The following is a 27,264-nucleotide window of genomic DNA, read 5'->3' on the forward strand; positions in this document are numbered from 1 at the left end:
AAACAAGAACAAATAACACCAAGCAAAATACCACTTCCTATCGAAGAATCAGACACATTAAGCAAAGCTGAAGTCATGGAAGAATTAAAACAAATCAAACAAATGCTTAAAGATACTATAACAAATATGTCTGAAATGAAAGAGGAAATTTTAAATATACATAGACAAATGGAAGTTAACAACAAAAGAACAACTGAACTAGAATCAAAAATGGAAAATATAGAATGTGAATCAAAAAGATGTAAAAACGACAGCCTGGAACTAAATAAATTAAAAGATCAACTGGAGGATTACGAGAATAGAGGAAGAAGAAAGAACATCAAACTCTTTGGAATACAAGAAAATCTAGAGGGAAAAAATACTATCCTTTTCCTTGAAAATTTAATTCCAAAAATTCTACAATTAGACTTGAAACAACCAATTGAAATTGAAAGGGCGCATAGAATCCCAATAAAAAATCTAGAAAATAAAAACAGACCAAGACCAATCATTTTCAAAATGTTGAGATACCAACAAGCACTAGAGATACTAAATGCTGCAAAAAAAGATAAAAACTTAAACTATAAAGGATCAAGATTATGGTTTTTACCAGACTTCGCCAAAAACACAGCAACTAAAAGGAAAAAACTACTAGACATGAGACCTCTACTCAAAGAAAAAGGATTTAAATATGGTCTATACTATCCGGCGAAAATGAGAGTGTCATCAGGAGACAAATCCTTATATTTTGAGGATCCCGAAAAACTAAAAGAGTTTCTCTCTAAACCAGAACCTATGATATATTAACATAATATATTAAGATGGTTTTGAAGACTCTATGAAAAATTAGAAAATATAACATATCGAAATATTTGAAAAAATGGAGGAAAACAATACAAAGAAAAGACAATAATAATTATATGAAAGAAAGAACAGAATATAGGAAAATTATTAAATAATACACTGCATATATGTTTAAAATAATTATATGTTGAAATCATAATACTAAGGAAATACAAATTAACATATTGTTAAAAGGAAAATGATACATTAATAAAATGTTATGGAAAATGATTAAATATATATAAAAGATCAATATAGATAGATAGAAGGGAAATTTGTTTAAACAATTGAATATTGATTGCCTGGAATGGGGAGAATGTTAGGATTACAGTTCCAATGTGTATCCGTAAGCAGCCAATATATTGGGTGGGAAAGGGAGGGATAGGGAGAATATTTATTAGAATAATTAAGGGAGATACATTAGGGTTAAATATGTGTGTCATGAAGAAAATTTTTTGGATATTAAATATGAAAGAGGAGAGGAAGAATAAGATAATGAAAAGTATTAAAATATATAATGTCTTTTAAAATATATTCTATAAATGTCAATGGCCTGAATCACGTAATTAAAAGGAAAAAAATATTAACATTTTTAAAAAAACAAAATGCAGATATTTACTGTCTGCAAGAGACCCATCTTAATATGAAGGAATCACAGAAATTATCAGGTGGATGGATAAAAGAAGTTTTTTTTGCTCCAGCAGTGGGCAAAAAAGCAGGGGTTGCAATCCTTATAAACAAAAAATGTATGGCCAATATAAAGGTAAAAAATTCAGATCCACATGGTAGATGGATACATATCGATATAGGTATGGGAAATGATACCCTGACGTTATTTAATATATATGCCCCTAATTCGAATCAATCAGAATTTTTCAAAAAGCTACAAAATATGTTATTACCACTGGCTGCCTCTAATTTAGTGGTGGCTGGAGATTTTAATGCTGTAATGGATCCATTATTGGATAAAAAACCAGGTAAAAATATTAAATCTTTAGGTCTAGATAATTTAGTTCGATCATGTGATTTGAAAGATATATGGCGTATTCTTCATTTTAATGATCAGGAGTATTCATTTTGTTCACAGGTTCATAAATCATTTTCAAGAATAGATTATATTTTTGTTTCAACAAATAAAGTGCAACAAGTGATTAAAGCCTCCATTGATCCTATTATCATTTCGGATCATGCGGGAATATGGATAGAATTACAATTAGATCAATTAGAAAATAATAGACCTCTTTGGAGATTTGATAATACATTGCTTGTGGATGACAAATTTTTGGAAAATTTTAAAACACAAATTAATGAATTTTTTCAAATAAATTTAGTGGAAGATACATCTATAGAGAATGTATGGGATGCATTTAAAGCAACTATGAGGGGTAATATCATATCATATTCAGCTTTTATTAGGAAACAAATCAAAAAACAATATATAGAATTAGAAAAAGAAATAAAAATATTAGAAGCTAAATTGATAAGTAAATGGGAATATGAAGTTTTGCAAGCTCTTTTGAAAGTAAAAGGTAAATATAATGAATTAACTTCAAAAATGATAAGAAAAGATTTGTTTTCCAAACAAACGATGTATTATGGAAATTCTAATAAGGCGGGAAAATTATTAGCAAATTATCTTAAGGCAAAAAAAAGGAGAACTAATATTAATGGAATAAAAGATGATAATGGTATAATAACAAATCAAACAAATATAATATTAAAACAATTTTTAAATTTTTATAAGGATCTATATTCTTCCGAACCTTATTTGGAGAAACAAAAAGATGGGAAAAAATTTTTAGATTTAATAAATGGACCTAAGATTCCTGATCATATAAAACGAAGTTTAGAAGAACCTATATCATTAAAAGAATTAGAAACAGCATTGAGATCTCTTAGAGTTGGATCCGCTCCAGGTGGTGATGGTTACACAGTAGAATTTTATAAAACATTTCAAAATATCCTCTCCCCACATTTATTAAAATTATATCAGACACAACTTATAAAAGGTAATATAAAAGGTACTATGGCTGAATCAATAATAATTGTTTTGCCTAAGCCAAATAAAGATCCTACTTTGGTTTCAAACTACAGGCCTATATCTTTGATAAATGTTGATAATAAACTATTGGCGAAAATTTTGGCTTTGAGATTAGCCAAAGCTCTCCCACATATTATAGATATGCATCAAACGGGTTTCGTTGCTAAAAGACATTCATCCAATAACTCTAGACTATTATTTCACATGCTAAACTTGTCAAAAAAAATGGATGAACCGGCATTTACAGTCTCATTAGATGCTGAGAAAGCATTTGATAGGATAGAATGGAATTTTATGTATCAGGCTTTAGAATGGTTTGGTATAGGTTCTGGATTTATACAAATGGTAAAAACATTGTATAGCTTCCCGATTGCAAGATTAAATATTAATAATAAGATATCTGATGGTTTTCAATTGCAGAGGGGAGTTAGACAAGGTTGTCCTTTATCTCCTTTGTTATTTGATGTTGTATTAGAACCCTTATTGTTAGCAATACAGCAAACGAGGGAGATACAAGGAATTCCATATTCAGATATGGAATATAAAATTTCGGCTTATGCTGATGATATTTTGCTTTATTTGAGAAATCCAGAGTCTACCTTATCTTCTTTATTGGAATTAATTGATAAGTTTGGCAAATTTTCAGGTTATAAAATTAATTGGAATAAATCTGAAATTATACCCTTGAATGTTTACTGTGTAAAAGGATTATTTGATATTTTTCCATTCATATGGAAAGAAGAAGGATTTAAATATCTAGGCATTCAAGTTAAAAAAACAATTGAAGATACTGTAAAAGAAAATGAAAAATATGTATTAAAAAAAGTAACGGAGTTATGTGAACAATGGAACCCATTACATATATCTTGGTGGGGCAGAGTTCAAACTATTAAAATGATGATGTTGCCTGTGGTTTGCTACCAAATGAGTATGATACCTATTTATTTTCAGGGGTCCTTTTATAAGAAGCTTAATAGAATTTTAACAAAATTTCTTTGGCTTGGTAAAACACCTAGAATAGCTTTAGTAACCTTACAAAAATCAATTAAGGAGGGAGGGGTAAATTTTCCAAATTTCTATAGGTACCATCAAGCCTATATTCTACGTCAGGGTATGTATTGGATCCTCCCAGAACTTATAGATAATGCACCAGATTGGTTATATTTAGAATGGCGCCTTATGTTTCCCCTAAATTTAGTTCATTTACCAAGTATTAATATACCTAAAAGATACAGAGAAAATAAAATAATAATGGATACTTGGAAAACATTGAGATTTATTGATAAATTAACACCCATCCCAATATATAAATCAACTAATCAATCCATATGGATAAACTCCAAGATCAAAGTAGGCGGAGCTCAAATCCTTTGGAAGAACTGGATTATTGCAGGAATCAGATCTCTAGATGATATTATTTCAGAAGGTAAACTGCTGGATTTTTCACAATTGCAACATAGATTTGGTCTTAATAAAACACAAAGTTTTAAATGGTTGCAATTGAAGCAGGCCATTCAGGTTGGGTTCCCTGAATGGAAATCATTAAACAATCAATATAGTTTAAAGTTCTTATGCTTTAAAGCAGACTTCCTAGGACATCAAGCCGCATTGTGGTATAAATTAATATCTGGATATTTAAATAAAAAACCAAAAAATGGTCTAAGAGACATTTGGAGCATTGAGATTGGACATCAAATTAATGCATCTCAATGGCCACTAATTTGGTCTTGGAGAATGGGATGTACAATGTCAGCGTCTATGAGACAAACATGGTTCTTTTTATTACATAGAGCTTTTTGGACCCCTACTCGTTTACAAAAAATAGACAGTTCTAAGTCTAATAGATGCTGGCACTGTAATCTAGAACCAGGGACATTAGATCATTTATTATATCATTGTCCTTATATTAAAATATTTTGGAATTCAATTTGGCCACAAATTAATAAATTAATGGAAAATCATATCGCAATATCATATGATACAATTTTATTTGGAACAATGATGAGAAAAAAAAGTCAAATTTCACCAGAAAATAATAAACTTCTATTAATTATGACTGGGGTTGCCATTCAATATATAACTAATAATTGGAAAAATTACAACAACCTAAACTACACATTTTGGTGGAATACAATATGCCATGTTTTTAAAATGGAAAGAACAATAGCAGTACAAAAGGGGACATATAATAAATTTATAAAAATATGGGGGCCATTGACAAAATACTGCAATGATTAAATAATAGAATACTTTTTCTTCTTTTCTTCTTTTAGAGATTTTCTTTTTTTTTATGACACACATATAGGGGGGATAAGGAAAATAATTTATATATAATATATTATAATATATGATACAAAATGTAATAAATGATTAAAAAATAATAGAAGGGTGGGGGGAGGGAAATTTATCTAGAATATATTGTAGTAGATATAAATATGTTATTGAATAATTATCAATTGTATTCCAATATGTTGTATACTTTTATAAAATTTTAAAATATTATATTAAGGCAATAAAAGGGTGGGGGGAGGGTGAAGGGGAAAATCAAATTCAGACATACATTGTGTTATATATAAAAGTGATACCATGCATATATCAAATGTATTTTATTATTATGTACACTTTTTGTAAAATTTGAAAATAAAAATATAATGGGAAAAAAAAAGTAGCCTCTGAATCATACTGGAGTGAAATAGATAACTCATTACTATCCCTGACCATGACTTCCTGGAACATTAGAAAATGAACAAATCCTAAACAAAACAAAAAACCCCCACTCAAATGCAACAAAAGAATCCAAAGATCACCAACTAAGTGGTTTGACTCGGCGCTTATGTCCCTAAAAAAGAGCTTGCTGACAAGCCAAGCTCTACTGGCGTAAACACCCTTCCCCAGAAAACAAGACTAAGTGGCACCTAGAATATAAATCACTAATGACGCAAAAGAAGAAAGCGTACTACTCTAACCAGATCAGTACAGAAGATAATCTTAAAAAAGAAACTCCTCTCTTTTTTTTTTAATTCTTTATTCATTTTTTAATCATACATCAAGTGTACAAATAATAAAACATTTGAAATTAAATACATCACTTGAATTTCTTTCTAGTATAACATCAAATATATAAATGTATTCCCTTCCTACCCTTTCCTGTTCTCAATATTAGATACCGGTAATCTAACCAACACATACAAAATCACAAATAGTAAGAACTCCTTTATTCCAATAACCCCAGAACTAGCTATTTTAAAACAAAAAGATTCAATCCACATGAGACCAGCTACCCCCCCCCCCCACCCAATCCAGCTAGACCCACTGCAACAAAACCACTATGGAAATACCAGCAGACTGATCTTTAAATGAGTTTGAAGAGATTCAGTTCAAAGACACAAAACGGCTTCTCCTAAAATACTCCAAAGCATACTGCAGCCTCGACACCTGCCCACATTACCTGATCAAAGCAGCCACCATAACAACCATAGGAAAAATAACCCAGTGGCTCAACTATCAACTAAAAACTGGACTTTTTTCCAAATCAGGAGGAGGAATTCACAGGCCAACAAAAAAAAAACCCATTTCTTGGTGCCTTGGGTTTTTTGACCTGTTCCTGGGGTTATTTGGGGCGCTGATTCAGAAAATTGCATTGGATAGACCACATCAGCTCTAGTTTCGTAGATATGGTTGAATTTATTAATTTTTTTTACTGCTATTTAAATGATCTCTTCTGTAGAATCGGGATGTCATAACAAGCTTTCTTTTTGAAATGGGAAATTAATGTATTTAAATTACCCACTTTTTTTGTGTGTATAATGACCTTTGCTTCACAACTATTCATCTACTTCATTTCCTATAATGCACACGAGTAAAAATGTAAAGCTCAAATAACAAAATCGCTTTTGTTCTGTTATATTACATAATTATGTGCAAAAAAATTTAGATGATAAATATGATTTTCTTAGACTACATAAATTTGTATTTTAAAGGTTTCTCAACCTATCTGTTTAAAACAGTTGCACATAGATTTAAATTCTAATGGTTTTTTTTAAACTTTGTCTTCTGTTTCCTGGGTTGTGTTTTTGCGTACAAGTTAGCAGATGTATAGTGAGAGTGATTACATATTGCCAACTGTAGTTTTACAACCAAAACATTGGATTGTAAAAGGTAAGTAACTTAACTGTATAATAGTTATGATCGTACAGGAGGTGTGTATATATTCCCACTCATATCATTTCATTTTTTTGCAGATTAAACACCGTAGAGGTTATGGCTACTTCAAGACAGAGCTGCTTGAATCATCCCAACGTATTTTGCTATATTTGTGGGGAGTACACACTGAAATCAAGTAGGAAATCTTTTTCTACATTTGTAAAAAGAGCATATGTAGGTTATTTTGGTGTCAAGCTTGGAGATCAAGATAAGCCAAGGGCTCCTCATATTGTGTGCAAAACTTGTACAGAGCATTTGCACCAGGGCACAAATGGAAAGAGAAGTTGCCTCAAATTTGGAATACCAATGGTTTGGAGAGAACCAAAAAACCACTTTGATGACTGTTATTTTTTTATTGTTAATATCATAGACATCACTTGAATTAATCGTGACAAGTGGTCTTACCCTGATCTACCTTCAGCCAGGACACCTGTTTTGCACTCGTGTCTTGTACCCATTCCACCTTTCCGTGAACTACTACAGCTCTCGGAAGATGATTCTTGCATGTCTGATATCGCACAAGGTAAAGAAATAGGGGCAGTGACAGTGATTACCAAACAACTTCACAAGAATGAATTGAGTGATCTGATCAGGGACTTAAATCTTTCTAAGGAATTTTCTGAATTGCTTGCCTTCAGACTAAAGAAAAAGAAAGTACTTCAGCCTTCAGCCTAGAATGAAAATTACATTTTATCGAAGGAGAGAAAAAGACTTGCTACCATTCTTTACCAAAGACAAGAACTTAATATTCTGCAATGACATTGGAAACCTTCTGAAGAAAATGGGTCTTTCAGAATATAACCTGTGAGTGGTGTCTTTTCATCGACAGTTCAAAACGTAGTTTGAAATGTGTTCTTTTAAATAACAAATACGGTTCTATTCCAATCGGTCACTCCACCAGGTTGAAAGAAGAGGTACAATACCATCTCTTTAATCTTGGCAAAGATAAATTACCATGAATATCAATGGGTGATTTGTGTAGACTTGAAGATGGTTATAAATGATCTGGAAATTGGTACGACAAGCGAAGTGATTAAATTTGAAGACGGTACGAAGTTATTCAGAGTAGTGAAGATGCAGAAGAATTGCAAAGACCTACAACATGACATAAACACGCTCGAGAAATGGGCTGCGACAAGGCAAATGAGGTTTAACATGGATAAGTGTAAGGTGAAGCATGTCGGTAACAAAAAATCTTATACATGAATACAGAATGTCTGGTGTGGTACTCGGAGAGACCCCCCAGGAAAGAGACTTGGGAGTACTGGTCGACAAGTCGATGAAGCCATCCATGCAATGTGTGGCGGCTGCGAAAAGGGCAAACAGAATTCTAGGAATGATTAAGAAGAGGATCACGAGCAGATCGGAGAAGGTTATCATGCCGCTGTCCCGGGCCATGGTACGCCCCCACCTGGAATACTGCATCTAGCACTGGCTGCCGTACATGAAGAAGGACACGGTACTGCTCGAAAGGGTCCAGAGAAGAGTGATTAAAATGGTTAAGGGGCTGGAGGAGTTGCCGTACAGAGAGAGATTAGAGAAACTGGGCCTCTTCTCCCTTGAAAAGAGGAGACTGAGAGGGGACATGATAGAAATATTCAAGATAATGAAGGGAATAGACCTAGTAGATAGAGATAGGTTGTTCACCCTCTCCAAGGTAGAGAGAACGATAGGGAGCTCTCTAAAGCTAAAAGGGAATAGATTCCGTACAAACGTAAGGAAGTTCTTCTTCACCCAGAGAGTGGTGGAAAACTGGAACGCTCTTCTGGAGTCTGTTATAGGGGAAAACACCTTCCAGGGATTCAAGATAAAGTTAGACAAGTTCCTGCTGAACCAGAACATATGTGGGTAAGGCTAGTCTCAGTTAGGTTACTGGTCTTTGACCTAAGGGCCGCCACTTGAGTGGACTGCTGGGCACGATGGACCACTGGTCTGACCCAGTAGCAGCAATTCTTATGCTCTTATGTTCTAATTTTCTTCTTGGTCAACAAAGTGGCTACATGATTCTGGAACTTGGAGGCAATGAGGATGGCTGTGTGGGTGCTGAGCTCTTCCTCTGGTGACTCTTACAGCTTATTTTTCAACAATTAAAATTGATTCCCTCACAGCGGATAGATAATTCATTATTATTGCAAAAGGGAAGCAAATTCGTCTTGAGACTGCCTTTGCTGCAGGCACTAGCATTAGCAAAAGATTGACGGCGGATCCTTTAAAAGTACCACTTCCCAAGGACTCTATGAATATCTTAGAACAACTCATAGGGAGGATGAAAATACAGTGGAGGCGAGAATTGCTTTAGCATTCCCTTTATTCCACGGTCATCCAACGGTACCACTGCTTTCTCGCGGGTAGTTTCCCCTTAATATATCGAAAGAACGGCTTGAAGTTTTTTGCCTCCTTGGCTATTTTTTCCTTGTAGTGTCTTTTGGCCCCTTTCATCACCTTGTGGCACCTGTGTTGATGTTGTTTGTGCTTATTCCAGTTTTCATCCGTATTTGACCTTTTCCATTCTTTAAACAAAATTTCCTTGTCTCTGATCGCTTCATTCATCTCTACAGTAAGCCATGCCAGTTCTTTGTTCTTTTTCCTCTTGGATCCTTTGTTAATATGTGGTATATGTAGATTTTGCGCCTCATTGACTGTGTCCTTAAAAAGGGACCAAACTTGCTCTAGCATTTTTACAGTGCTTATCCTCTTTTTAATCTTCCTGTAGAAACTCTGAGGTCTTTTCTCCTCAGTATATGAAAAGGGCAGGGCTTTTATTCCTGCCTTCTAAAAGTGTCCTATCCACCCCATTACATTTCTCACTCAAAATCTCCTAGATTGCAAAGGCCTCCCATACAAACTACATTTCTTCTTGCAACAGTTACCGAAAGAATTGACTGAGCTTCATTGTACCTCTTTGAATTACAGATTCTAAAGTGTATTCAGTCATGAACATAAATTTTCAGTAAAAGATATCCTGAAGGCCTCAGCCATTTGTTGTGATAGATAGCAGGTTTTGTACTTGGCACTGGAAGCCTGATATCCCTTCAGCAGCCTGTAATAGAAGGCATAACAAAGAAGCAGGTAATTATTCCATTCCATTCCATTTTCATTTCCATTTTCTTAATACCAGAGCCTGAGGCTTCCGAGACCCTGTCAGTGTTCCAGAAGAGGTTTTATGTAAAGCTGAATTCAAGGCAGGACAGAACAGAGCTGCGGATCTTAGAGAAGAAACAATTAAGAACATTGTTAATTTATCTCACGTCCGATTTCTAACAATTACTATTTTGGGGGTTGATATTCAAAGTGACTTAACCAGTCAAAAATGGTTCCTAGCTGGTTAAATCACTTGTTCAGGGCTAACCAATCATTTTCAGCAGAATTTAATTGGTTAGCATTGTCTGAAAACCAGCTATTTTTTTTTTGAAGGGGGGCATTCTGGGGTGGAGTTGGTATGTAATCAGCTAGGTGGAGCCTATAAAACTCAGTCCTATCTGTAGGGTTACCAGATTTAATTGGCAAAAAAAGAGGATATGTGGCCTTGCCCAGTCCACAAGTCCTACCCCATTCTGCCCCTAGCCCTGCCCCCATACGAACTTTGTCTCTTCTTTCCGTGCTCACTGCCGCATCTGGGAGAGTGTGGTGCAGTGGTTAAAGCTACAGCCTCAGCACCCTAGGGTTTTGGGTTCAAACCCACGCTGCTCCTTGTGACCCTGGGCAAGTCACTTAATCCCCCCATTGTCCCAGATACATTAGCTAGATTGTGAGCCCACGAGAACAGACAGGGAAATGCTTGAGTACCTGAATAAATTCATGTAAACTGTTCTGAGCTCTCCTGGGAGAACGGTATAGAAAATTGAATAAATAAAATAAAAAAATAAAAATAAATTTGGAGGACCTCTGAACATATGCAGATGCGATGTGATGATGCCGAGTTTTGGAATCCTTCCCCCTCCAGTCCTAAGGCACCTGGACAGTCCTCTAAAAAGAGGACATGTCCAGGCTTTCCCAGATGTCTGGTAACCCTACCTATCTGTATATGGTAACCCATAGCAGGTTATGTGATGAATATTGCACTTGCTCCAGCAACCCAGAAATTCAATGGCTTGGCATTGAATTTATGGGTTTAACAGTGGTGGTGGTCAGCTGATCACTGCCCGATGAATATCAGGCCCTTTGTGCCTGCTATTTGACCTTCAGAAAGATTTGAGTGGCTCAGGTAGTTCCATATGTGTCTATCAGTATGGCCTTGTAGTTATTGTGCTCATAAGTCTCAACCTATTACAAAGTATTGGAGCATCTTTTGGATGGGGGCTGCTGAAGACAGAAATATTCCCTGCTGTGAAATAGAAAGATCAAAAGTGCAAGCAGAAATATTTGCTAAGTTATTGAATCAAATGAACCACTTTCAAAGTTTCCATAATTCCAGATTGCCTAATCTTTCTATACTCCTATTGGAATTATGGGAAGAAAGATTGTTATCACATTTTAAGAGTGGTCGGGCATCCTGTTTGTCTGTATTGTTTGATTAGATTGTAAGCTGTTTCGAGCAGGGACTGTCTCCTTTGTGACTCTGTACAGTACTGCATATGTCTGGTAGCATTCTGGAAATAACTGGGGGGAAGGGGAGGAGAAGGGGAAGGGAAGGAGAGAGATGCAAGATCACTGGACGAGAAAGGAAAATAGGAGAGAGATGTCAATCTGTGTGTGGGGGGAGGGGGAGGAAAGAGATGCTAGATCACGGGAGGGGAAGGAAAGGAGAGATATTCAGATGCATTGAAGGAACCAGACAGAAAGGTCCAACCATACTGGAGAAAGAATACATTTCTTACCAAGCATTAACCAGTATCTCTGGGCAACCCAAGACGGTCCAGTTATAGGGTATTCTAGATTCCTATTCATCAATAACCAGTTATCAAAGCAATATGTGAAAATGTTTTATTTTGTCAGCGCTGGGGGACAGAGATAACCAGAAACCAGATTATCTGTCTTGAATACAACACTTTGTAGCATTTCTTATATAATAAACAATAAGGGCCTGCCTAAGCAGCTTTTGAGAATCGCACACGGGCTTCCTATACAAAATCGCATCTGTTCTAATGGACAGATACCTAACCCTGCCTAACCACCCTGATTCTCTAACAGGCATCTATGTCACAGATGCCTTTTAGAGAATTGTGTTGCCGCTGAGCTGATTGTGACAAGGGAATTTCCATGCCATGATCAGCTGAGTGGTAGCGGCAGGGAACCCCCCCACACTATCAGTGGCAGGAGGTATGACCACTCCCTCCTGCTGGCACACTCCCCCCCTCCTCAACAACATCCCTGACAGAAGGGAGGCCCACTCCTTCCTGCTGGAACAACCTCCAAACCCATGACCCCCCCTGAATCTCCCACCCCTGTAACTGCAACCCCCCAAATCCCACCCATATCCCCACCCCATACCTTTAAAAGGAAGGCTGGCCAGAGGGATGCTTACTCACTCTGGCTCCTAATACAATCCCCAAATATAACCAAGAAAGATGGTTAGCACTACAACCAAATACCCACACTCCCACAACCAAGGGAAATAATGTATTTCAGAAAATATATAGAGGTCTCAGTGCGATAGTCAAAGCTATGGTGTGCTGGAGAACCAGTAGAGCGGGACTCTTTCTCAAGTCACGCTGTGCACCGTCATTGTCCTCACTTGTGCACATAGATAATAATTTTAATAATATTTTAAAGTGCAAGTGCAAAAATAGTTTAATTTAGTAGAAAGGCAAAAGGTTGCAGTGCTATCAACATTTCAAGTTTTGAATAAACTCCCTCTGGCTGACAGGTCCGCCTATTCAGAATGGTGGGCCTTCCCTTTCCAAGTGCATCCTGGGAGTGGCCTAAGACTCCAATTGGCCAGATTCCTAAGGTCATTCTCATATCTTGGAACATCAATAAATACCAATGATGGCCAGTGTATTTCTATCTGAATTGCCTCAGGGTATGAATATATCGATCAATTCCTTAAAGTAAACATATCTAGCCCATTGTCTTTACTGTTCCACATCATTCTCTTATTGGTTGGCCTGGGAACTTTTCAGCGGCCCCTCGTATGTCAGTGAACATGTATAATTTTCCAAATTTAGCATGCTCAATTTATCTTGACACATTTTATGATTAACTTCAAAACAAGTTGAAGGACAACTGTTCTGTTCACCTGTTTCTGTACAGTATACCCATCATATCTGCTAGGACAGTAATGTAATTTGTAATGTAATTTATTTCTTATATACCGCTAAACTCCGTTAGGATTCTAAGCGGTTTACAGAAAAATAGACAATAGGGTGCATTAAAATTATAAGTAAAATAGGTACTTAGAAATTCCATTACTGTCCCGAAGGCTCACAATCTAACTAAAGTACCTGGAAAAATGACAATTAGTAGAGTAATGAAGAAATAAAATAGAGAATAGATGAGAAAAATAAGAAAATAAACATTCTACTAAGACTACAATGATCTAAAGGACTTTTAAAGGTTGAAAAAAGAGGGGAGATAAGAATAGATGCAGAGGGAGAACCGTTGAAGCAATAGAATTCTGGGGAAATTTAAATGAAATTTGAATGATAAAATAAAACAAAATAAGTGGTAAAACAATAAGTGAGATTAAAAAATATATCATAAACTAAAAAGAATTGAAAATAAAATCAAAACAGTCAAAACTGAAGTTCAGCTTGAACGGGCTCCCGAGCCAACCGTTGGTCCGATGGCCGGACTGCAGTCCTCCTCCGTCGGCTCTCCCCTGCTGGAATGGGGGAGGAGCGAAGACAGTGTCGGATGCCCCGCTGGAACGGGCCCCCGAGCCGACCGTTGGTCCAATGGGCAGACTGCAGCCCTCCTCCGTCGGCTCTCCCCTGCTGGAATGGGGGAGGAGCGAAGACAGTGTCGGGTGCCCCGCTGGAACGGGCCCCCGAGCCGACCGTTGGTTCGATGGCCGGACTGCAGCCCTCCTCCGTCGGCTCTCCCCTGCTGGAATGGGGGAGGAGCAAAGACAGTGTTGGGTGCCCCGCTGGAACGGGCCCCCGAGCCGACCGTTGGTCCGATGGCCGGACTGCAGCCCTCCTCCATCGGCTCTCCCCTGCTGGAATGGTGTTAGATGGTGTTACAGGGTTTGGTTTTGGTCTTTTACTTTTCCCATCTGTAGCAAATACAGTATCCAATGTAAGTTGTTTTCTTGAAGCCATCTGAAATCACTTTAGTTAAACTGAAGGGATTAAATAGTTAGTGAGAATGTCCAGGGAGAGGAGCTCTGCACTCAAACTGCCATCCTCCTCGCCTCCAAGTTCCGGATGTTATTCAAGTTATTCACAAGATGCAGTTGGATTTTTTAGGCTTTCCAGAATGAATGTGCATGAAATAGATTTGTTTGTACTGGAGGCAGTGGATATCCTAATTGGTTGCATAAGGACTAGATTAAGAACCACTGCAATAGCACTAGCCCCCTCATTCCAGGTTCCTTAAATTTACATGTCATTTGCATGCATATAATTATATAAAGCTTATGACCTCACACTGAGGGCCCCTTCTATAATAGTATTATTATTTATTTTTGTATATTGGCAGTTAGTGGGTTCAAGCTTGATAAATTGTGTTCCCCCGTGCCTGTTTTTCCCGATAAGCAATTTTTTTGGATCTTCCTTGAAGTATCATTTTGCTTTTTTCTTTCCAGAATTTTTTTTTTTTTCTTTCTACATTTGAGGCAAGCACATGCCTCAGCCCTAACTGCCGTCATCGCGTCGATGTCTGCACGCGCTCAGAGGTCCTCCAGACACAACCCTGAGCTAAGAGAAAGCAAGACTAGGTTTGTGCAGGACGGGGCTGGGGGGTGGAGTGGGGCCAGTGGTGTAGCTGGGGTGAGAGGTGCCCGGGGTGGAGGCACCCCTCCCCCGCCCTCATCTTTGCCCCCGCTCCTTCCTCTGATCCTCCTGCCGCGCGTGCACCCCATTTCCCTTCCCCCGTACCTCTATTTGTTCACCGCTGCAAGTAACAACTTCAACATACTCCTCACAACCCTGGCGGCTCTCCCTCTCTTGTCACGTCCTATGCGCAGCACCCGGAAGTGATGTCAGCGAGAGAGCTGATGCGGTCGCGAGGGACATGTCGACTTTGTTGCTCACGGCAGTGAACAACTAGAGGTATGGGGGAAGGGAAGGGAGGAACATGCGTGGCGAGGGGAGGAGTGGGAAGAGGTGGAGGTGGCAGAGAGGAGGAGGGGTGCCAGCACCCCCACCAACATGGCAAGGCGCCCAGGGCGGACTGCCCCCTCGCCCTCCATTACTATGCCACTGAGTGGGGAGGGGCTGGGGTGGAGTGGGGTGGGGGCAGAGTGTGGTGGGGTTATGGGTGTGCCACAGAAAAACCTTTGCTCTGTTAGTGTGCCAGAGCAAAATAAAGTTTGTGGGACATTGCCTTATAGAATTACTCCCATTGTGTCTCTGGCCTTAGAGCTAGATTCACTAAGCAAACTGATCGTGTACCGATCGGTTTGCGACCCCTTTGTGACCCGATTTCCCTCCGACCTGATTCACTAACCTCTGTCCTGATCATCCTCCAATCTGCGCAGGCAAATGAGGGGGAACAGCATTCACATGTAGGCAGGCAGCGACTCACTAAAAAAAACCACACAAAACTGTAACACTGACTGGGCTGGCCAATCAACAAACAAGCGACTACTGGGGACCAGTTGTTCACGTCATTTCCAACTGCCCTGCCTTCTGCCGTGATCTCCTGCTCTCAGCCCCTAACTTTCCAGCTCTGTCTGCCCCGACTTTCCTGCTTTCTCTCCCCGACTTTCCAGCACTCTACCCCGATCACTTTCCTCGCAGTGTGAGCCTGTGGTTTTAACCCACAGGTTTAAAGCGGGTTAAAACCACGGGCTCGCGAAAAAAGTTAAAAAAAAAAAGTTCTGCTGAGCATGGAGGGCCGGCGCATGCACAGACCATCTACAGATGGTCTGCTCATGCGTCGGGAGAGCGAAACGGTCGGTCGGTTGGGGGCATGATTCTGAACGCCCTCATTTGCATGAGGGCGCTTCGTGAATCAGCCCCCTGGCCATGGATCGGATCGGATCGCTCACGGATAGGATCCGATCTATGGCCTTAGTGAATCTAGCCTTTAGTCTCTCACCCGGCACTTCCAGATCTAGTGCAAGGTAACTTCTAAATTGGAAATAATGGCAATCAAGCTTTGATCCATGTTGCACTGCCTCAAGAATTTATAGCAGACTCCAACTACCTACTCAGAGTGCCACAAGCAATTGGAAAGTTGCTCCTCTTGGCACTCCTCATGATAGTTAATAGATTTTTGAAAAGAGGGTCATTGTGCTTTTCTGCTCTGCTTAATATTTTGTAATAGCTTTCATGCTTTTAATATTGAGTACAGTAAAACCTTGGATTGCAAGTAACTTGGTTTGTAAGTGTTTGCAAGACAAGCAAAACATTTTATTAAATTTTAACTTGGTATACAAGCAATGTCTTGCAATAAGAATACAATACTCCCCTGCGAATTTGCGGTTGGCGGTTCACGGTCCCGGTCATTCGCGGTATTTTCTGACCGTAAATGACAGGGCAGGGGAGGCAGGAGAGGACAGCTGGAGAGGCAGGAGAGAGCAGCTGGAGCGCTGGTGAATGAAGGAAATTACTCGCTGTATGCTCTGACTGCCTCTTCCTGTACTAAAGTCGGGCCTTACCAATCAGGAGCTGCCCTCTCCTGCCTCTCCAGCTGCCCTCTCCTGTCTCCCCTGCCTAAAAATCGTATTAGTGGCTTTTCAAAATTCACGGGGGTTCCTGGAACGGAACCCCCGTGAATTTCGGGGGACTACTGTACATACAGTATACATATATCACAACTGAGCCGATGGTTCTTTTCTCCTGATGCTGCAAGAGTGTAGTGACTGTTCTAAATGAGTGAGATCTTGCAATACAAGTACATATAGTATTTTGTATTAATGTTTTTGGGTTGTGGAATGAATCGCCTGAGTTTCCATTATTTCCTATAGGGAAATTTGCTTTGATATACGAGTGCTCTGGTTTACAAGCATGCTTCTGGAACGAATTATGCTCGCAAACCAAGGTTTTACTGTATTTCCCTTCTGATAATGATCCAGCAGTGTGAAGAGTCATCTGCTTTACTTTGTACCCTTTGCTGTTCCTGTAAGGTCCTTAATACCTTAGCCAGTTTTAGCACTTTTACACAGTGGAAGCACCGCAATTTGCTGGGAATGGGGACACACAAGATTTTTGGTTGACGTTTGAAAAGGGAGTGTGGGCGGGGGTATGGAGGTGGAAACTCAGTCAAATGAAAGCACTGTTTAGGGAACAAAGATTTGAAGAGCAGGATGGGGAACGCAATATTTAGTGGAACAGAAACCATTGTTGAGCCAGCTCTGATCATTTTCTGGGCATTATGATGAGGAAGTTTAGATTCGACTCTTCTGCTTGGCAGAGCTTACACACAGGAGGTCCAGGTAAAAGGGAAAGCATCTGCTACCTGTGCTGGTAAAGGAATGGTGTGTAGGGAGGGATTCATCCTCCCCAGCTACAGCCAACTATTGGAATGTTTTGTTGCCTGCACGGACATTTCTGGCAAAGATGGATGGAAGAATGATAAATGAGAGGGGGGGGGGAGGGGAATGATGTGGCAATGAAAGAATTGGGCTTTGTCATACAGACAAGTATATTTTATTTAGGATGTTTAGTCAAGTAGAGACCGGCAGGCCCATGTTCCAAAGATTTGTGGTAGAGGAAACTCTACTGGGAATCCAGTGCTGAAAAAGCAGCATGGCATGCATGCTCAGAGTAATGAGCAGGCAAATTCATGCTGCATTGAAATCAATTTGCTGCTAACAATTCTGCACTATTTTCCTGTCAATGGCTGAGCGCTGATTGGCTCAGCCACTGACAAGGGCCTGAGCCAAGTAAGTAACAAGTAAGTTGACAAGTAAGTTGATATATATATTAAACCAAAGAAATATATATAAAACAGAAGATATACAGTATATAAAACTAAAGAAATCACATCAGGTGATCCCTTCCCACCCTGCCGCTCTTTAAAATGTTCCTGGTGGTCCAGTGGACCCTGACCCCCGAAACTGTAGCTCTTGTGGTCCAGTGGGACTCTCCCCTCCTCAGACAGGCCTGGGCCCAGTCCTGACCCTGAATTTCTTTTTAAGGAGGGAGGCAGGCCCCGACTGACCCCCACCACCTCCCTGTGAAAGGCCCAGAGAAACCCCCTTCCTGAAGCAGGCAGGCCCAGAGATATCTTAAGGAAACTGGAGGCAAGAAGGAGGGAGTAGGCATCCTTCTCTCCTCCTTCCAGGATGTTGTCGTCAGAATGGTAGTTCCCCACCCTGTGCATTTTGATGACGACTCCCTAGAACAGGGATGTCAAAGTCCCTCCTCGAGGGCCGCAATCCAGTCGGGTTTTCGGGATTTCCCCAATGAATATGCATGAGATCTATTTGCATGCACTGCTTTCATGGTATGCTAATAGATCTCATGCATATTCATTGGGGAAATCCTGAAAACCCGACTGGATTGTGGCCCTCAAGGACCGACTTTGACACCTGTGCCCTAGAAGGAAGAAGGAACGAGGCCTGGTTTTCTTAAGCTATGAGTTTTGGTCCGGGGCCAGGAAAGGTTATCGATATTGAGATGGGCCCATACTGACGTGTCTAATATTTATTTAATGTTATGTATACATACAAAAATTTTTTTTGATCTTGTTAATTCTTGGTTGCTGGTGATCACCCTTTGAGGGTTTAATATAGGGTTCTGCCATTATATACATTTTTGTTTCTTAAGGTATGCCAGGGACATGGGATGGGCCCCTAGGTCACCAGGGGGATCTCTGGGACTGTCTGCCTTAGGGAGGGATCTCTAGGCCTGCCTTGGGGGGTGTCCGGGCTTGTCTGGGGGGGGGGGGGGCCTGGTCCTAGGCTAGGGCTAGGATTTTTGAGAAAGTCTGTTCAGGGCAGAGTGTTTAGGTTGGTTGAGAGAAGGGGAATTATTAGACACCCCTTCTCTCAACCAACCCGTCTAACACTGCTCTGGATCTGGTGTTATTTTTACTGGCGCTAAACGCACCTGGCAGCATTTTAATTTTGAGCATGAGTTAGCGCTAATGGTTTTGGTGTCTTTGCTGAAACAATTATAGCAAGGGGCAGCACACTAATTTATTCCTCAAGTTAGAGTACACATTTTTGTGGATATCTTTTGTTTCACGAGTAAATCAATGAAAAGTTTTGTTGTTTACCTGAAATTACATCACTTTCTTTTCCAGAGATAAATTTAAAAAAAAAAAAGATTTGACATCGCTATGTGAACATTTCTTAAGAAAGAACTGAATATTTCATGAGGTGTCCTAATTTTTTCACATGACGGTATTTATGTAAATTTTAATTTAAAATAAAGAGTACCTGTAAGGGCTCCTTTTACGAAGCTGCGTTAGGGCATTAACGCGCGGAATAGCACGCGGTACATTGCCGCGCGTACTAGACGCTAACGGCAGCATTGAGCTGGCATTAGTTCAAGCCGTGTAGCGCGTGGTAATAGCCTGCGTGCGCTAAAAATGCTAGCGCACCTCAGTAAAAGGAGCCCTAAGTGTCTTATTGGACCTCCATTGGTTGATTGATACATAATTATTTACTTTTGTATTTTGATGTTCTTTAGATAGCTGTTCTGAATTCAGGGTTGTTGTTTTTGTATTGTTATGTTTTGTTCAATAGGTTCAACCCTTGATCCAAAAAGGTCACGAGAATCTTGTGCACCATATTTTGTTATATGAATGTCTTAGGCATTTGAACGACAGCGTGCTGGACTACGGCCATGAATGCTACCACCCAAACATGCCTGATGTCTTCCTCACATGCGAGACTGTTATTTTTGCTTGGGCCATTGGTGGCGAGGTAAGGGTGACAGTCACATGTCAGATTCTAACATCCAGACACGTGGCACAACATCTGGTTGAGTTAAATTTAGAGAGTGGATATTCCTCATGCATCATGGGGTAGCTGCTGATGTGAGTTAAGGGAATAACAGTATTTGCTTCTTAACGCTTATTAAATTGCCAAAGTGTGCTTTATTGCATCTCAGGTAAGTCTAACATAATTCATATTATACGAGAGATCTTCAAAAAGTTTCCACACTTTTATTTATTTATTTTTTTTAGCACTATTTATTATGGTAACTATCTCCAAAGCAAATTACATCACTACCTGCAAGGTGAGCCGGCTTGCCTGACTGACTAGTCACATGACATTCTACGACACATCCTCTTACCTCTTCTCTCGCCCCGACCATTTCCCGCAAAAATATGAAAGTGCAGAAACTTTTTTGAAGAACACCTCGTATATTAACCCTTTAATTGACAGATGATGAAACGGCTTTTTTCTGTAACTTGATGCTGTATGAAAGCAACAGTGCCAAGTAACAGGCATTTGGAGAAGCAGATCTCCCATAAGAGCCATAGAAGATACATGTTGCTTCTGAACAACAGTGCCAAATAAAGGGTCATTATTATGTAAATTGAATAACACAGCTTGCATTGAATTCCCTAGGAACATTGGGCTGCTAATATATAGCCTGATGCTCTCGGGGAGCCTTCTTAAAGGGACTGGAATTAAAACATTGATGCTCTAACCTCCCCTTCTTCCCAAGCAAAAAGATTCTTCCCCCCCTAAGATACCTCCCCCAACCAACCTCCCTGATGGCATCTGAAGACAATGCCCTCCTCCTCCACCCCCTGTAGACTTACCCCATGACCTGCTGGCAGGTTTCCTGGCTTCCAGTGATGGTGTGGGATCAATTTCTAATTAATTCTGCCCTGTCTAACTCTGATTTGAAAACAGCACCCAGTGACTTTTAGCAATAGCATATCAATACTACATCAAGGGGTAAATCTTCCAAATATATCTGTACCGTATTTTCACGTAGATAACGCGCACCCGTGTAAAATGCGCACACAGGTATAGCACGTGGGAAACCGACATATATGTAAAAAAAAATTTATATACCGTGCACACCCGTATACCGCGCATGCTGCCCCGACTCTCCCGTCGCCGCCCGACTCTCCTTTCGCCCGCCCCGACTCTACTCTGGCCTACCCGATTCTCTTCTCCCCCTTGAAGTCCTGTCCCCACCCTGAAAGCCTGATGCCCCCCCCTGATGTCCGATTCACCCCCCCGCAGGACCGCTTGCACCCCACCCCGAAGGACCGCTCGCACGCACCCGCACCCCCACCCCGAAGGACCGCTCGCACACACTCCCACCCGCACCCGCACCCCCACCCTGAAGGACCGCTCGCACCCCCACAGCCTCCCGACCCCCCCCTCATCATGTAGAAGCTCCTACCGGTGTCCTGCTGCTTCCTCTTGGCGGTCCCGGCCCTTCTGTGAGCCCTGCTTCTGCGCTGCTTCGTCTTCCGGTGATCCCGCCCTTTCTCTGACGTCAGATTTTGGTTATTTATCCAATCTGGTTTTATGATACTCTATGTGCCAACATTTGGGACCCCTGAGGAAGAAGTGTTTTATGAAACACGGACCGTGTTGGGTCCGGTCCACATAAATATTAGGACCAGCTTTTGGATATAAATATTGCAGCTTATGTACTCATTTTATATATGCGATATATGTTTTTATGATTTTTATTGATTTTATTGAATAAATTCCTACACCCTGTACATTCCCCTGCAGTTCGGTTTTGGTTTTTTGCTTTGCATTTTCACTGCAGTTCTTGTTGGTTCTTTTTCTCTTATATTAAGACAAGCCTCTATATTATCCCAGGACAAGCAGGCAGCATATTCTTGACTGATGGGCAACGGCACTGACGGAGCCCCGGTACGGACAATTTTAGAGTGATTGCACTCTAAGAACTTGGAAAGTTCTGGTAGGCCGCACCGCGCACGCGCGAGTGCCTTCCCGCCCGACAGAGGCACGCGGTCCCCAGTTTCTTAGTTTCCACGGAGCTAAGAAGACGCGTTTTTCAACGGCTGTTGAAATTTTTTTTACTTGCCTTCCCGCTTGTGTAAACCTTTTTGGCTTTATTGCCTTTTTTCTTTTATTTCATTTTTGTAAAAAAAAACAAAAAAAAAACTTGTATTTTTTTCTTCATTTTTGGTTTTTCCCCGGCGGGGCCTTCTGCCACCATCGAGGCCTCGGCCTTCGATTTGGCTGAAGCCGTTTTTACTTTCATGCCCCCTCAGCCAGGGTTTAAAAAGTGCCAGCGGTGTGCTCGGCCTATATCTCTCACGGACCCACACAATTGGTGCCTACAGTGTTTGGGTCCTGAGCATCAGGCTTCCACCTGCACCCGCTGTGCCACGTTAAAAAAACGTACTCTAAAAAATCGCCAGATTCAACAGCGATTACTGTTCGGTGCCAAGATGTCCGACCCTGTTCCATCGACACCGGCTTCGGCACCTGCTCAGTCGGCACCTTCCTCTTCGACACCGCACCGGCGTCCCAGCACTCAGGTAAGCCGGCTAAGAAGCCTTCCCTGCTGGAGCGTCCTCCGGTCTCGAGTGCAGTGAGCCCAATCCTGCCGACTGTGAGGCGCCAGCGGAAGCGCTCCGCCCCTATTGAGGTGAGTCCCTCGACATCGGGCTCCTCATCTCCGGGACGTCGAGCGGCACCGCAGGTACCGCAAAAGAAAAAGGCGGTACCGGTGCCATCTCTGGATGATCGCATTGCAGCCATCCTCCAGTTGCAGCTCAAGGAGCAATTACAACATCTCCTCCTTCCAGCTATCTTGGCACCGAACCTTCCGGTGCCGGTCCGCACTGAGCCGCCGGTACCGACAGTGGAACAGCCTGTACTATCTACATCCACTGTTCCGGTACCGCTTCACTCGGCCTCATCGGTATCGATGCCAGTCCTCGCACCGGAGCCGAGAGCTCATCATCAGTCGGTACAGACTTCGGCACCGGTGCCATCGATTACATCCCCTGGTTCCATATCGATGAGGTCGGGTAAGTCGGTGCGCAAATCCCGACACTTAGAACCATCTACTCCAGAGTCTCGGGACCGTACTTCCCATGTCAGGGATCCTGATCTGTGGGGAGATTCAGAGGAACCCTTTCTCTCTGAGGGTGAATGTTCCTCAGATGAGGATGACTCTGCTGTACCTGACCCATCCTCTAAACATGACCCCACATCTTTTTCTTCTTTTTTGAAAGACATGTGTGATTCTCTGTCTATTCCTTTGGAGGCTGAGTCTAAAAAGTCTAAAGCCTTTTTAGATGCCCTTGACTTTGACCAGCCCCCAAAGGAATTTTTGAAGCTCCCTCTTCATGACATCTTGAGGGAGACTTTCTACAAGAATCTAGAGACTCCCTTAACGATTCCAGGTGCTCCACGTAAATTAGATTCTTTATACAAAGTAATTCCCATTCCTGGATTCGACAAGCCTCAGCTTCCACACGAATCTCTACTTGTGGAATCTACGCTTAAAAAATCCTCAGGAGCTAGTGTATATGCTTCTGTACCTCCTGGCAGAGAGGGTAAAGCCATGGATAAATTTGGTAAGAGGCTCTACCAAAATGCAATGTTGGCTAACAGAGCTGGTAATTATGCTTTTCATTTTTCATTCTATCTTAAACATCTCCTTACCACCATGGCTTCATTTGAGAAGTACCTTCCTCAGCGTAAGCAACAATCTTTTCATCATTGCTTGTCTTCTCTGTTTCAACTTCGTAAGTTCATGGTAAGGTCCATTTACGACACTTTCGAACTTACCTCCAGAGCGACAGCAATGTCTGTGGCAATGCGTCGCCTGGCCTGGCTTCGGGTATCTGAACTTGATGTTAACCATCAAGATCGGTTAGCCAATGCCCCATGCCTAGGGGATGAGCTCTTTGGGGAATCCATGGACTCGACCACTCAAAAGCTCTCTGCCCATGAGACACGCTGGGATACCCTGCTTAAGAATAAGAAAAAGCCTCCTCCAACAAGCAGGCAGCAATCGGCCTATCAACGCCACTTCACAGCTCGCCCATTACCAACAACTTCTCAGCAACCTAGGCGTCAACGGCAACAACAACGTCAGCCTGCCAGACAACAACAACAGCAACAACCTGTGAAGCCACCTCCACAGCAGAAGACACAGCCCTTTTGACTTAATTCTCCAAAGTATAGCCAGTATTCCCATAACTGCTCACCTGCCTCAACCTATAGGAGGTCGTCTTTCTCTGTTCCTCAGCCGGTGGGAAGTTATTACTTCGAACCAGTGGGTCCTCAACATCATCCGCCATGGCTACTCTCTCAACTTTCAGACCCTTCCGACCCAAAACCTGCCAAAAGAGTCTGCTTTGCACAGTCCTCAATCTGCCCTCCTTATTCAAGAAGTTCAATCCCTCCTCCTTCTAAACGCTATAGAGGAAGTTCCTCTAGATCAACAGGGGCAGGGATTCTACTCCCGTTATTTTCTAGTCCCCAAAAAAACGGGAGATCTCAGACCAATCCTGGATCTTCGCGATCTCAACAAATGTTTGGTAAAGGAAAAATTCAAGATGCTTTCTCTAGCCACTCTTTATCCTCTTCTCAATCAAAACGACTGGCTGTGCTCCCTAGATCTCAAAGAGGCCTACACTCACATACCGGTCAATCTGACCTCCAGACGGTATCTCCGCTTCATGATCAATCATTGTCATTACCAATACAAGGTGCTACCCTTCGGTCTTGCTTCCTCTCCAAGGGTGTTCACCAAATGTCTCATTGTGGTGGCTGCATTTCTACGCTCTCACCACCTTCAGGTATTTCCTTACCTGGACGACTGGTTAATCAAGGCCACTTCCGCTCAAGCAGTACTCCTGGCCACCAACCAAACCATCCTGTTTCTGCAAATATTGGGGTTCGAGATCAATCTACCCAAATCTCATCTCATCCCCACTCAGAGGCTTCAATTCATTGGAGCGATACTGGACACTATCCTCATGAGAGCATTCCTGCCATCCAACCGTCTTCAGACTCTTCAATCTCTATGTCAGCAGGTGCTTCCACAACGTTCCATCTCTGCCAAGCAAATGATGATTCTCTTGGGTCACATGGCGTCCACAGTCCATGTCACACCCCTCGCACGTCTTCACCTGCGCACTCCTCAATGGACCCTTGCTACTCAGTGGTCCCAAGCGACGGATCCTTGCTCACGACACATATCTGTGACATCATCTCTTCGTCAGTCTCTACAATGGTGGTTGGTATCCTCAAATCTATCAAGAGGTCTTCTGTTCCATCTACCTACTCATCAACTAGTCATCACCACCGATGCCTCCCCTTATGCATGGGGAGCTCATTTGAACGAGTTCCAAACTCAAGGCCTTTGGACAGCCCAGGAAAAGAAGCATCACATCAATTTCCTGGAACTCAGAGCGATGTTTTATGCCCTCAAGGCCTTCCAACATCTTCTCTTCTCTCAAGTTCTCCTGCTGTGCACAGACAATCAAGTTGCGATGTACTACATCAACAAGCAGGGTGGGACGGGCTCTCGCCTCTTGTGCCAGGAAGCCCAGAAGATCTGGGCTTGGGCCATAAATCACCATCTATTCCTGAAAGCTATCTACATTCAGGGAGAAAAGAATTCCTTAGCAGACAAGCTCAGCAGAATTCTCCAGCCTCACGAGTGGACACTCGATCCTTTCACTCTACAGTCCATCTTCGCTCAATGGGGCACTCCTCAGATAGACCTCTTTGCAGCTCCTCACAATCACCAGCTGCCCCTATTCTGCTCCAGACTCTACTCTCCTCACCGTCTGGCAGCGGATGCATTTCTCCTCGACTGGTCCAATCTGTTCCTGTACGCTTTCCCTCCTCTGCCGCTCATGTTACGAACCTTGTTCAAGCTCAAGAGGGAACGAGCCACCATGATTCTGATTGCTCCGAGGTGGCCCAGGCAACATTGGTTCTCCCTTCTACTTCAACTCAGTTCCAGGGAACCTTTTCTTCTTCCACTGTTTCCTTCTCTGCTTACGCAGCATCAGGAGTCCCTTCTACATCCCAACCTCCAGTCTCTGCACCTGACAGCTTGGTATCTCTCGGGCTGAATTCTCATGATACGTTTTTATCTCAGCCTGTTCGTTCAATTCTGGATGCCTCCAGGAAACCGGCCACTCTGCAATGTTACCGTCAGAAGTGGACACGTTTTTCTTCCTGGTGTCTTCTCCATCACCATAATCCCACTTCTCTTGCAGTGGAGACCTTGTTGGATTATCTTCTTTCTTTGTCCGACTCTGGCCTCAAGTCCACTTCAATCAGAGTCCACCTCAGTGCTATTGCGGCTTTTCATGAGCCAGTCCATGGAAAACTTCTCTCAGCTCATCCCCTGGTATCCAGGTTCATGCGGGGTCTTTTCAATGTGAAACCACCTCTTAAAGCCCCTCCTGTTATCTGGGATCTCAATGTGGTTCTTTCCGCCTTAATGAAGCCTCCTTTTGAACCTTTGGCTACCTCTTCTTTCAAGTTTCTCACTTGGAAGGTACTTTTCCTTATTGCCCTTACCTCTGCCAGGAGGGTCAGTGAGCTACATGCACTAGTTGCAGATCCACCTTTTACGGTCTTTCATCATGACAAGGTGGTTCTGCGTACACATCCAAAGTTTCTCCCTAAGGTTGTCTCTGAATTCCATCTCAACCAATCCATTGTTCTGCCTGTCTTCTTTCCGAAACCTCATTCTCATTCTGGGGAACAGGCTCTACATACTTTGGATTGTAAGAGGGCTCTAGCTTACTATCTAGAGCGTACTAAACCCCACAGATCAGTTCCCCAACTCTTTCTGTCCTTTGATCCGAATAACTTGGGACGTCCTGTTTCTAAACGTACGTTGTCTAATTGGCTGGCAGCGTGCATTTCCTTCTGTTATGCTCAGACCGGACTGACACTGGAAGGTTCTGTCACGGCCCATAGGGTCCGAGCTATGGCAGCATCTGTAGCTTTCCTCCGTTCCACTCCTATTGAGGAAATCTGCAAGGCTGCTACTTGGTCCTCAGTTCATACTTTTACATCTCATTATTGTCTGGATGCTTTCTCCAGAAGGGATGGACACTTCGGCCAATCTGTTTTGCAAAATTTGTTTTCCTAATGGCCAACCTTCCCTCCATCCCTCTTTTTGTTAGCTTGGAGGTCATCCATCAGTCAAGAATATGCTGCCTGCTTGTCCTTTTTTTTTTTTTCATTATATTTTTATTTTCAAATT

At 41.7% G+C, this 27,264-nt stretch overlaps 1 protein-coding gene across 3 annotated transcripts in view; it reads left to right on the forward strand.

Annotated features, from left to right (window-relative positions):
• Positions 1-27,264, forward strand: part of MOXD1 (monooxygenase DBH like 1) — a 200,284-nt gene that overhangs the window by 131,120 nt on the left and 41,900 nt on the right. For all 3 annotated transcript variants that reach the window (XM_033939629.1, XM_033939630.1, XM_033939631.1), the window contains one exon: positions 19,809-19,988. In XM_033939629.1, the coding sequence (XP_033795520.1) occupies positions 19,809-19,988 (180 nt within the window). The remainder of the gene's footprint in view (positions 1-19,808; positions 19,989-27,264) is intronic.

The sequence above is a fragment of the Geotrypetes seraphini genome, chromosome 3 (assembly GCF_902459505.1).
Source record: "Geotrypetes seraphini chromosome 3, aGeoSer1.1, whole genome shotgun sequence".
In the NCBI taxonomy this organism is placed as follows: domain Eukaryota; kingdom Metazoa; phylum Chordata; class Amphibia; order Gymnophiona; family Dermophiidae; genus Geotrypetes; species Geotrypetes seraphini.